Here is a 13,295-nt window from a genome sequence, read left to right on the forward strand (position 1 = left end):
CCCTCCAAGTCACTCACCACCCTGACTTGGAAATATATTGCCGTTCCTTCACTGTCACTGGGTCAAAATCCTGGAATTTCCTTCTGGGTGCACCTACACCACATGGACTGCAGCGGTTCAAGAAGGCAGCTCACCACCACTTTGTCAAGGGCAACTAGGAATGGGCAATAAATGCTGGCCCAGCCAGCAAAGCTCACATGCTGTGAATGAATTTTTAAAAATTAGATTTCCAAGAGTCAGCTGGTATTTAGAATGGCAACTAAATGATTTGCCATACCAATTTGCCTTACAGTTTGTTCCCTAACTGCTTGAAGCTGATAGAACAATTAAACCAAGCTTTCACAATTGATTTTCCATAATGCCAGGCCAAAGCATTATGGAATGCACTCCATGTGTAGCATGGATTTCATTTGCCTTCTCTACCCACCACACATTCTTGATGACACATATCATTCCCTGAGCTTCAGATTTGGGTGATTTGCTGTGGTATAGATTTTGATACATAATGAAGGCTTAGCATTTCCGATCAACAAGTTTGCATATTTATCATTCTCATTGAACTAGTTTTGGTGCCTGTGAAGTTCAAACTCAATCTGGGCGAACGTCTCTTGGATCACAGATTTGATCTTGTCCCAAAATTCTTCCACACTGGCATTATTGGAGACTGTGAGAGCTGGAGAGTGGAATTGTTCTCTTGTTTTTATATCCTGGAGAATTTGGATGTTAAATCTTCTCTTGAATTTCTATGAGGATCTTCACTGTTTGGGTGGCAGGAGCATGCTCATGTTGGAGCATACAAGTCTGTAGTCTGTCCAGCAGTCATTTATTTGTATCCCGCATAGCTCGGGTTATGTGCACGTCCTTCCTATCCCGGCACAGGCAATGACATAGTACAGTAGGTGCCAATGTTTGGATCGGCGATGTTTCCACATTGCCTTGTATTTATCTTCCTGACGCAAGAGTGTGTTTGTAATCGTGAGCACTTGGTGAGGAGGAGGAGACCATTGGCATTTAATTTTCCCACTTCTTTCCGATGGTACCCTTCCGATAGTGTAGTTGTGATTAACTCTGGCATTAAAATCTCCCAGTATAATAAGTTTGTCTTGTTTTGGGATGGCTGCTAGTATGGAATCCAGATCTGCATAAAAGAGCTGTTTGGTTCCGTCAGTAGAACCGAGTGTGGGAGCATAAGCTTTGATGATTGTGGCCCATTGGTTGCCATGAAGCTGAAAGCATAGGTCATGAGCGTTTGTCAATACCAATTGGACGTTCTGTAGTATATCTGTGGCACTGTTTTTGATGACAAAGCTAACTTCGTGGATATGGCAATCTTCTTCTAGTTTCCCCTACCAGAAGAAAGTGTAACCTCCACCTTTCTCTCTAAGCTGGCCTTCTGCAGTGGTTTCACTTAGAGCAGCAACATTGATGTTACATCTTGCAAGTCCTCGAGAAACTGTGGCAGTTCTCCTTTTAGAGTATTCAGTGGTATTCAGTGTTTTAATTGTCCATAGGGTGCACACATTCCAGGTTCAGAATGTTTCTGTGTGTTTTTACCTGCATGGGCGGTGATCCCATTGGGTGGGGTTTTTCAGTCAGGATCGTTTGAGATAGTCTATGTTTGCGGCACCTTTTCTAGCCCTTTCCTCAAGTGAGGTGAGCAGCGAGGACCCAAAAAGAGACTGCTCAGTTGTGGATGCGGCTGCCAGGGCACTACTTCTGTCTAAATCCAAGAGCTCAGTGACCATCAAGCATCCACCACCTATGTGCAGATTTGTGACTATGAGACTTCAAGGTTCGCAATGTTGCCTCAACGCCATTCAACCATCGCTCTAGGGCTTTTTGGTGTCTGCATCAAGAGGACTGCTTGTGTCATCGTTTAATGTGAGGTAGTCTGTGTGCAGTCAACAGCCACACAATCCTGATGGGTTGGCAATCTTTACCCAGCTGCATGGCAAACCAAGATGACTGAAGAGTGCCAATCCCACTGCAGCCTTCATCTTCCTTCACAGCCTTTTATGTGCACATGTGCCTCATTCAACTGATATTGAGGACTTGAAAATGGGTGTTCTAATTGAGGTTTGCACCTCCAGATCTGCCTGATTAGCGCAGCAAGCTCACCTCATGCAGGTTTTAGCTGGGATGGTCTTGGTGGAAAGCCAAACTGTGAGCTGAGCCACAACCAGTCCATCTCCCTAGGATATGAGGACCAGTATCAAGGGGTAGATACTGCCTGGCAGAGGTGCTGAGCCCAATGTCAGGTATCAGGTTTATGAAAGTTTTCATAGCTTGGAAGTTCTTAGTTACAGATGGAAGGTCTGGTTTGGGTGGTTTGAGGAGTGTGTGGCATGAGCAGCTTCTGCTGTTTTTCAAAATAATTTGTAAGTGAAGAACAAATTTCAAAAGCTTTATTCAGGTCAAGTTTAAGAGCAGGCATGCTGGCGTCGCCCATATCCCCAGAACAAATAGTTTATAACAAAGTGGCTACTAAAGCTGCTAAAGAATGCAAGCACTTCAATATAATGTGAAGGTATTATTTCAGTGCTAATCTTTCACTATCATGACATGAGCTGTCCAGGTCTGCTTATATTTTGTTTTCAGGTAAGTTGAATTGAAAGATTCAGTATAATGAAGAGTTGCATATAATTGTGCAAAGACAGATTGCAGTTCAGATGCTTGGATAGAATATAAAGAACAGCAAAAAATGACTAAAAGACTAATAAGGAGGGAAAAATTAGAGTATGAGAGAAAGTTAGCCAGAAATATAAAAACACATGGTAAGAGATTCTATAAATATTTTAAAAAGAAATGAGTAATATAGTGAGCGTTGGTCCTATAGAAAGTGAGTCTGGAGAATTGATAATGGAAAACAAGGAGATGGCAGATGAATTGAACAGGTATTTTGCTTCAGTTTTCACTATACAGGCTACAAGCAACGTCACAGAAGCAGCTGGGATATTAACCGGGAAATGGAAGTGGGGAAGGAAGTCAGGAAAATGACAGTCACCAGAGAAGTGGTACTGAGTAAATTGTTGGAGCTGCGGGCTGACAAGATTTCAAGTCCTGATGGACATTGTCCTAGGGTCTTAAAAGAAGTGTCTAGTGAAATAATTGATGCATTGGTTTTAATTTTCCAAAACTCGCTAGATTTGGGAAGGTCCCATTAAATTGAAAGATGGCAAAAACTCCATTATTCAAAAAGGGAGGGGGACAGAAAGCGGGAAACTACAGGTCAGTTGGCTTAACATCTGTCATAGGGAAAATGTTAGACGCTATTACTAAAGATGTTATAGCAGGGCACTTGGATAAGCTCAAGGTCATCAGGCAGAGGTTTTGTGAAAGGGAAATCATGTTTAAGATGGACTGTGGATAAAGGGGAACCAGTGGATGTACTGTACTTAGATTTCCATAAGGTGTTTGATGAAGTGCCACATCAAAGGTTATTGCGGAAAATAAAAGCTCGTGGTATAGGGGGCATCATATTGGCATGGATAGAAGATTGGCTGGCTAACAGGAAGTAGAGAGTAGGCATAAATGGATCTTTTTCAGGTTGGCAGAATGTAACGAGTGGTGTACCACAGGGATCAGTGCTGGGACCTCAACTGTTTATAATTTATAGAAATGACTTGGATGAAATGATTGAAGGGATGGTTACCAAATTTGCTGATGACACAAAGATAAGTAGGAAAGTAAGTTGTGAAGAGGACATAAGGAGGCTACAAAAAATATAGATAGGTTGAATGAGTGGGCAAAGATCTGGCAAACAAAGTGTAATGTGGAAAAATATGATAAAAGCAAAGAACTGCAGATGCTGGAAATCCAAAACAAAAACAGAAACAGAAATACCTGGAAAAACTCAGCAGGTCTGGCAGCATCGGCGGAGAAGAGCACAGATGACGTTTCGAGTCCTCATGACCCTTCAACAGAACTAGGTAAAAATAGGGAAGGGGGTCATCTGCCCTCACGCCTTCTCCTCCCTCCCAGAAACATGATAGGGTCCCCCTTGTCCTAACTTATCACCCCACCAGCCTCCGCATTCAAAGGATCATCCTCCGCCATTTCCGCCAACTCCAGCATGATGCCACCACCAAACATATCTTCCCTTCACCCCCCCGACGGCATTCTGTAGGGATCGTTCCCTCTGTGACACCGTGGTCCACTCCTCCATCACCCCCTACTCCTCAACCCCCTCCCACGGCACCTTCCCACGCAACCGCAGAAGATGCAACACCTGCCCCTTCACTTCCTCTCTCCTCACCGTCCAAGGGCCCAAACACTCCTTTCAAGTGAAGCAGCATTTCACTTGCACTTCCCTCAACTTAGTCTACTGCATTCGTTGCTCCCAATGCAGTTTCCTCTACATTGGAGAGACCAAACGCAGACTGGGTGACCGCTTTGCAGAATACCTTCGGTCTGTCCGCAAGCATTACCCAGACCTCCCTACCCCTTGCCATTTCAACACTCCACCCTGCTCTCATGCCCACATGTCTGTCATTCGCTTGCTGCATTGTTCCAGTGAAGCTTAACACAAGCTGGAGGAACAGCACCTCATCTTCCGACTAGGCACTTTATAGCCTTTCAGACTGAATATTGAGTTCAACAATTTTAGATCATGAACACTCTCCTCCATCCCCACCCCCTTTCCATTTCTTCCCCCTCCTTTTTGTATTTTCCAATAATTTATATAGATTTTTCTTTTCCCACCTATTTCCATTATTTTTAAATGTATTTCCACCCATTGTTTATCTCTACCTTTTAGCCTTTTTAGTATTCCTTCCCCCCACCCCACCCCCACTAGGTCTATCTGTACCTTGTTTGTCCTGCTTTCTACTCTTAATTAGTACATTCCTTTAGATAATATCACCACCTTCAACACCTCTTTGTCCTTTTGCCTGTGACATCTTTTGGTTATCTCCACCTATTACTGGCTTCTTGTCCCAACAAACCACGCCCCCCCCGCCCCCTTAAACCAGCTTATATTTCACCCCTTCCCTATTTTTACTTAGTTCTGTTGAAGGGTCATGAGGACTCAAAAAGTCAGCTGTGCTCTTCTCCGCCGATGCTGCCAGACCTGCTGAGTTTTTCCAGGTATTTCTGTATCTGTTTTTGTTTTGGAAAAATGTGAAGTTGTCCATTTTGGCAGGAAGAATAAAAGAGAAGCATATTATCTAAATGGTAAGAGATTGCAGAGCTCTGAGGTGCAGAGATACCTGGGTGTCCTAGTGTATGAATCTCAAAAGGCTAGTATGGTTGTTACAGAAATTAATCAGGAACACTAATAGAATGTTATCATTTATTGCGAGGGGAATTGAATACAAAAGTAAGGAGGTTATGCTTCAGTTGTATTGGGCACTAGGGAGACTAAATTTGGGGAACTGTGGACAGTATTGGTCACCTTATTTAAGGAAGGATGTAAATGCATTGGAAGCAGCTCAGAGAAATTTACCAGACTAATACCTGGAATGCATGGGTTGCCTTATGAGGAAAGGTTGGACAGACTAGCTTTGGATTGCTGGAGTTTAGAAGAGTAAGAGGCGACTTGATTGAAACATATAAGATCCTGAGGGGTCTTGACAGGGTGGATGTGGAGAGAATGTTCCCTCTTGTGGAAGAATCTAGAACTAGGGGTCACTTCAAAAATAAGGGGTCACCCATTTAAAACAGAGATGAGGCAAAATTTTTTCACTCAGAGCTTCATGAGTCTTTGGAACTCTCTTCCTAAAAAGGTGGTGGAAGCAGAGTCTTTGAATATTTTTAAGGCAGAGGTGGGTAGATTCTTGGTAAGCAAGGGGGTGTTAGGTTATCGGGGGTAGGTGGGATGCAGATTTCAGGTTATTATCAGGTCAGCCATGATCTTATTAAATGTTGGAGCGGGCTTGAGGGCCTGAATTGCCTACTCCTGGTCCTTGTTCATATGATCGTATGCTGCATTTGATTGCAGTATAACGTGGATAAGTGTGAATATATCCACTTCAGTAGGAAAAACAGAATGATAAAGTATTATTCAAATGGTGGTAGATAGGGAAATGTTGATGTACAAAGGGACACAAAGGGACCTGGGTGTCCTTGTACACCAATCACTGAAAGCAAGCATGCAGATGCAGCAAGCAGTTAAGAAGGCAAATGGCATGTTTGTCTTCATGGCGAGAGGACTTGAGTACAGGAGCAAAGATGTACAGGGCCTTGGTGAGACCACACCTGGAGTATTGTGTGGAGTTTTGGTCTCCTTACCTAAGAAAGGATATATTTGCCATAGAGGGAGTGCATGAAAGATTTACCAGACTGATTCCTGAGATGGCAGCATTGTTGCATGAGGAGAGAGTGGGCCGACTAGGCCTGTATTCACTGGAGTTTAGAAGAATGAGGCGATCTTATTGCAACCATCTGCCGATGTGGGATTTGAACCAAGGTGCCCAGAACATTACCTGGGTCCTCTGGGATAATTACCACTATGCTACCACCTCCCCATTCTCAGCCTACCAACTTTATTTGGATGTAGAGGCAGCCAATTAGGAGATTGCCTCCTGATGCTTGACACCACCAAAGCAGCCCACGTGATTGGCACCCCTTCCGCAAACATTCACTCCCTTGACCACCGACGAACATTGGCTGCAGTGTGTACCATCTACAAGATGCACTGCAGTAACTCACCAAGGCCCCTTAGACAGAACCTTCCAAACCCACGATTGCTACCATCTAGAAGGACAAGGGCAGCAGATACTTTGGAACACCATCATGGAACACCATCACCTGGAAGTTCCCTTCCAAGCCACTGTATACCCTGACTTGGAAATATATCGCCATTCCATCACTGTCACTGGGTTAAAATCCTGAAACTCCCTCCCTAACAGCAATGTAGGTGTACCAACACCACATGGACTCCAGCAGTTCAAGAAGATAGCTCATCACCACCTTCTCAAGGAGCAATTAGGGATAGGCAATAAATGCTGGCCTGGCCAGCAATGGCTACATCCTGTAAATTAATTTTAAAAAAAGATTCTACCAGTGGGCATCTTGCCAGTAAGCATGGGGTCCCAACTGTCAGGAAGATATAATTTTTTATAATGTTATTGGAATTTATTGTAAAGTAGAGTAATAGTGGGGTCTGTGTCTATGGGTCTATGAGTGTGTTTGTGTGTGGGGGGGGGGCGGACTTAATTGAATTAAAGGCAGCTGGTCTGAAGGCTTTGATGGACCGGAAGATAAGATAGGTTTGAAATGTTAAATAGGTAAACATGGGGGAGGTTTTAGAATGTGAGATGTGAAGGGAGCATTTTCATTTTTAAATAAACCAGACTAGCTTGAATTCAAAAGAGGGGGTGAAATATTACACCTAGCCAGGAGAAATTAAGAAACAGTGTGTTTACTTTTCCCAAGATTACTGGTAAAATTGGTACTTTGATAGATTTTTATTATTAGTGAGGTAAAAGTCCAAAGACGTAGTGAAATAATGGGAATTTGCATTCAAAGGGGAAAATGTGTATAAAGGAGAGAAGGCTGTGTGTAAGGGAATGCATTTAAAGATCTAACACAAGTGTGAAAAGCCTCCAACATCTAAGCCTCAAGCTGCTGTCAACAAGGAACCGAAGCTGAGAAAAACTCAGTTTGAATTTGGCTGTTCAGGTTATTGTGTGTTACTTTGCCTGGGTGCTTTAAATTCTATGTGTCTTACTGTTGCCTTAACGGAGGTGTAACTGGGGGTTAGATTAATTAGGGGATTTAGAAGTTATCAAAGTAAGTAATCTGTAGATCTCTGTATGTGCTTAAAATCATTTCTTCTATTAATGAAGGTTTAATTTAGTTTCGTAAGAAACCTATAAGACTTGGTGGCTTTCTCTTTACTGAATTCAAAGCCAGCATCTCGAAATAAGTACAAATTGCAAATCATTGTGGCAGCTGCTTTAAGTTTCCCTCTGGGATTTAGGCAGCTTGACATTTACCATCCGCCTGCCATAACACGACCCAGAAATGATCATGACCAGTGATTACTTTTAATGTAGGTAAGATTCCACCTACTATTTCCACTGCTTTGGGACTCCAGAATAAAGGCACATAATCTTAAAATTAGAGGTAGACCGCTCAGGATGATGTCAGGAAGCATTTCTTCACACAAAGGGTAGTGGAAATCTGGAACTCTCCTCAAAAAGCTGCTGAGGCTAGATGAATTGAAAATTTGAAAAACAAAATTGATAGATTTTTGTTAGGCAAGGTTGATAGGGGCTATGGAGCCAAAACAGGTAAATGGAGTTAATGTAAAGATTGCCTGTGATTTAATTGAATGGTGGAACAGGCTGAGGTGTGAAATGGTATGTTCTTGTTCTATGTTCCTGTGAGATGATATGAAATTACAAAAATAGTTATGCTTTTTGTCTTAAAATGTTTATTATTTTGATTACAGAAACACTGTACAGAAATGTATGCACAGAATCAAATGTCTCTTGAAGATAATTTCACAACCTTGGATTTGCTTAAGCAGAAAAATTCACTCATTTCATCTCTAAGGGAGAGATTAATGCAGTATGAGGCAGATGATGAAATATATCAGGTAAGTGCTTGTGAAACTTGCCAGCAACAATAAGTCTGTTCCTTGTACCTGTTTTAGCATTTCAGTTTATTTTATAGTCATTAGTGTGTTAGAACCTTGATGATATGGCTGTTTTTAAAATAACTTTTTGCATATTGGCTATTTTGCAGAAATTATGCATGCCTACATGAATCAAGGCACCATTGTTCATGTATGCATGATTAGTCCCAATCGATGAACATACAGAAATGACGGGTAGACAAAGATCAGCTGATCCATGAAGCATTTCTCACATGATGTGATATGGCCATCATGGCTAAACACTTCATCCCACCCCCCACCTTGCACCTGGTTCACTTGTCACATCCATGTAACCTCCTGGGGAAGGCAAAATAAAGAATAAAGGGCTGGTAGAGAAAAAAAACTTCTGAAAGCTCCTCTCTGCCTAGCATAAATGATCAAACCAGTCCAGGAGATCACATGAATCAAGTGTTAATCTATAAAGGCACTTACATTTTATAAGATGCAATCACTGGCCCAGACAGGAATTCCTTTTGAATGAGAGAGTCGGCACCCACTACATCAGCCAGCAGTGTATTCCATAGGCTCACAATCCCTGGGAAAAGAAGAAACGTCTAACGTCCAGTCTATTCCTGCACTTACATAGTTGTAAAACATTGTGTCCTGCAAATCGCTGATCAGCTAGGACTGTATAAATGACAAATTATAATGAAAAATGCTGGGAATTGCAGGATTGATAAACGAATGTGCAATTGGGAGTAGATAGCCAGGGAGCCAATGCAATTCAACATGAAGTTACTTAGATCTTTTATGGCATAAACACAGAAGAGTGGAGGTGGTGATGAACCTGCACAAAGGGCAGTATTTTAACCACCAAGTAGGCAATTTTGGGTGCAGTGGGGATTTAAAACCCTGAAAAGTGCTGGCAGATAGGAAACCCAACATGACCCTGCCCACTCCAGGTTTATCTGAGGTGAGTTTGGAGATGAGCTGGAAACCTCTGCGGAGCAGTCGGGTAACTTATTTCAATATTTAAATAGTAAATTAATTGTGAATTTACCCGAGGATTCTGGTTTGAACAGCTAGTGCACAATGGTGAGCCATTGATCAATTAAACTGAAAGGCTTGAAAACCTTTAAACAGTTAAACTGCATAGCTGCTCGACTGTCTATGTGAAAGGCTTGTGCTCATAACACTTGTTGGGTGAGCCCAGTTTCACAGGTGATTTCCAACTTTTTGGAAGTCATTTCACCTATTGAACTTAGAAAGGGTATTGGAACCATGAAATTGGTATAATGTGCCTTTTCTATGATGCCACTGAGCATTAGAAGGTTCAACTGTGATGACAGTCATGGAAAACCAAGTCTGTATTCATTGGAGTAAAGAAAGTTAAAAGAATAATGAAAATGATCAAAGTTATGAGTTTCATACTCCAAATAGTGAAAGATTATTTCCGCTAGTTGGTGAATTGACTCATAAACCAGAAGCATAAAGAAATAGGCTAGAATATTTTCCGATAGTGTTATCAGATTGTGCAATGGGTTACCATGAATGACTATAGAAATTCTGATGTGAAGCTAGCATAAGTACAATGAATAAAATAGCTGCTCACTGTTCTGAACTTTCTATGATTCTAAATACCCAAAGTAAGTATGACTGCAGCTATGCAGTTTCACTGTTTAAAGGTTTTCAAGCCTGCCAGTTTAATTGATCAATGGCTCATCAGTAAACACACAAAAATTAATCTATTATAAAACAAATTATTAAAAAACAAGTTAATAAACTAGTTAACATACAATTTGTAGTTTAGAAGTGTAAGGATTCTCTCCTTTTTTTAAAAAACACAGATTTTTGAACCCCCATGCATGCACATAAACACAAAACAGATCAAAACAAACACAGTCCCCTTCAGAGGCTGGAGTATGGGAAAGTTTCTTACAAAAAGACAAAAGCGAAGAGATCGCGATGCTGTTAATCTAACAGAATTCTGGTCACGATAGGTCTGGAAGTTCCTTCAGACAGATTTTTAGGTGAAACTGTCTGCGATGACTCTTACTTATCACAACCTTGCAGACTTTCAAAAAAACAGATGAGGTATCCTGATTAGATGTTTGAGGAAATTTTAACACAAAAGTGGAGCAGACATAGGGAAAGAGAGAGAGTCTTTTTCTTGCCACCTGCTTCTAAGGCACACACACTAACTCTGGCTGAGGGTCTTAAAGACTAAGATGTTCAAAGAATACTTCTCTTAAGCCTGGTGTTTTTATCCAATCAGCAAGAGTCTTTAGCCTGGCAACAGTGGTTCTTTGTTAACTTAGATATACAAAGTATTTCTTCCCTCAGCAGGTGTTCCCAGCTGGACATCAATCTTGACCTGGGGTTTCTTAAAGAATGACATATTCACAGCCCGAATTAATATTCCAAACTCAGGAGGAAGAATGTCCAAAATTCAATGCCCTTCAAATTTTCCAAAAAACGGGTTCCTCACATGCTTTCACCCGTAAGGAATGTGACACTGTTTTCAAATGCTTTTCTTTACAAAACATATAGAAAAACATATACAACATATAAAAATTTTAAACACACGCTCACCCATTCTCTCTCACTCCTTGTACAGAATCTCTGTATAGGTTCTGATCTTTAGATTTCTATTGCCAGGATTTTCCGTTTTTGGGAGGGGTGGGGGGTGGGCACGGGTGGGTGCAGCTCTGCCATTTTACGCGGGCGGGCCGATTAAGGCCCGCCCAGCGTATTTGCCGACTCCCGTGGATAGCGGGAATGTGTGGGTGGCGGTTGGCATGCACAGACCGCCAGGTCCAATGTCGACCCAGCAGTCTGTTTAAAAGAAGGCCAGGCAGCCTTCTGTAGGCTGCTCACAATGGCCAGTTCTAGGCCGCACCAGAGGGACTCGGGTGTGCAGGCCCAGCTGGAGGGAAGGTCAGAGGAGCAGGCCAGACTGCAGGGTAGGACAGAGGAGCAGGGCAGGCTGCAGGATAGGCCAGCGGGGAGCCAAAAGCGCCCCTCGTTTTTCTGATGAATGCCTTGCTGCCCTCCTTGAGGAGGTGGCAGCACAGCGGGAGTTATTGGTCCCTCAGGATGGGAGGAGGAGGCCCCTCCACATGACCAAACGTGCCTGGGAGGAGGTGGCAGAGGTGGTGAGCTCCCGCGACGTGGTGTGGCGCACCTGGATCCAGTGCCACAAGCACTTCAACGATTTGTTGCGCTCTGGCAGGGTGAGTACATGTTGGCATTGGGCATTTAACCCAGCAGGTAGCCTTACCCTCTGAGGCCCCCCCCCGCCAAGTCTTACTGTTGTGGCTGCATTGAAGCATTTAGGGCATTTTTCCTTTGTTGGGTGGCCATGCAGATAGTGCCCATGCTGAGTTCAGCCTGAGTATGTCATGAGGAGTTGAGCTCTCCACCACACCATGTGTTGTTTTTAGTCGCACATGACTAGTTTGGGGGCAACCTGGAGGAGCTTCAGATAGGTGCATACTCAGAACTCCAGGACATGTCCTATTCAGGGTGATGAGACGGTGGAAGGAGAGCCTCAAGGTGTCGTGGCAAAGAACCAACTGCTGCCCTCTATGCTGCATGTGGTTGCACCTCCTTGCTATGGGAGGAAATACCATGTGGTTCCTAATGTGATGTATGCAGCATGTGCCCAAGGTTGGGGGGGTGGGGAGCAGGCCTAGCATCTTGGTCTGAGTGATCAGCAGCAGCGTGGAGAGGAGGCACTGGAGGCCTGATATGCCCCACTCTGGTTGGGGTGTGGCATGCGCGAGCAGAGTCCATGTGCAATTTGCCCTAATGAACGGTCTTCTCTCTTTTTCAGGAGAAGAATGGTCATAACGTGTCCAAATGTGCGGGGACTGGAGGCGGCCAGGCACAGCTCTCCCTTGTTAAGCCGTTTCGAGCAGGAGGCCCTTGAGTTGGAGAGGCACCATGCACCCAGGTCTACTGGTGTCGGTGAGGCTGGGGCGGCATGGCCAGGTATTTAAGGCCAATAGTGAGGTCTGCATTATCCTCCCAACAGCCATAGCACTGAAGATTGTTAAATTAGTTATTGTTGCAACATTGCTGGGCCATTGGTTTTGGAAGATTGAGCGCATAATGAGCCAGGGGGGACAGGCATGAAGTTTGTCAGTGTGTGCACGCTAACTGATCCACTGTCCTTGTTCTTCCTTTCAGCATCATCAGCGCATGGCCAGGAGGAGGAGCAGCAGATGCCTCCTCTCACACCTGAGGGCCCTGAAATCTCACCAGCGTCACACCATTTCTGCGAAGCAGGCACCAGCGCAGATACTAGCACCTTGGTGGGAATTCGAACATCGGCTAGTGTCCCAGGGCACAGTGGTGAGGGCACTTCACAGTCGCTGGAGGAGCTGGCAGAGACAGAGAGTGCCCATGACACCAGCAGTTGGAGGACTGCAGGGGACCAGGCACATGCTTAGTTGGTGCCTGATGATGTGACTCTGAAGTCATCTGCGATGCAGCAGGGGCAGGAAATGCGGCCGGGTGTGCAGGAGCATCTGGGTGAGATACATGAGGCTATGCTTGGCTTGGTCTCTGTGGTGGAGGATTCTGTGCGGATGATCGCCTAAGCAATGAGCCACATGTCCGAGTGCCATGTGTCCTCCATGGAGAGAATGGCGACTCTCATGGATAGCCTACTCCAGGAGACCCATCAGGGCTTCCTGAGGATGCGCTCTGACCAGCAAGTCCTCACATCAGCAATGACCTCAGCTGGTCA

The 13,295-nt window shown here is 43.9% G+C and overlaps 1 protein-coding gene across 2 annotated transcripts in view; it reads left to right on the forward strand.

Moving 5' to 3' along the window:
- The window catches only part of LOC144672767 (uncharacterized protein C10orf67, mitochondrial-like), a 148,750-nt gene that overhangs the window by 78,766 nt on the left and 56,689 nt on the right, over positions 1-13,295 (forward strand). For both annotated transcript variants that reach the window (XM_078534744.1, XM_078534755.1), the window contains exon 5: positions 8,396-8,542. In XM_078534744.1, coding sequence (XP_078390870.1) covers positions 8,396-8,542 — 147 coding nt within the window. The remainder of the gene's footprint in view (positions 1-8,395; positions 8,543-13,295) is intronic.

Source organism: Cetorhinus maximus, chromosome 3 (assembly GCF_964194155.1).
Source record: "Cetorhinus maximus chromosome 3, sCetMax3.hap1.1, whole genome shotgun sequence".
Classification (NCBI taxonomy): Eukaryota; Metazoa; Chordata; class Chondrichthyes; order Lamniformes; family Cetorhinidae; genus Cetorhinus; species Cetorhinus maximus.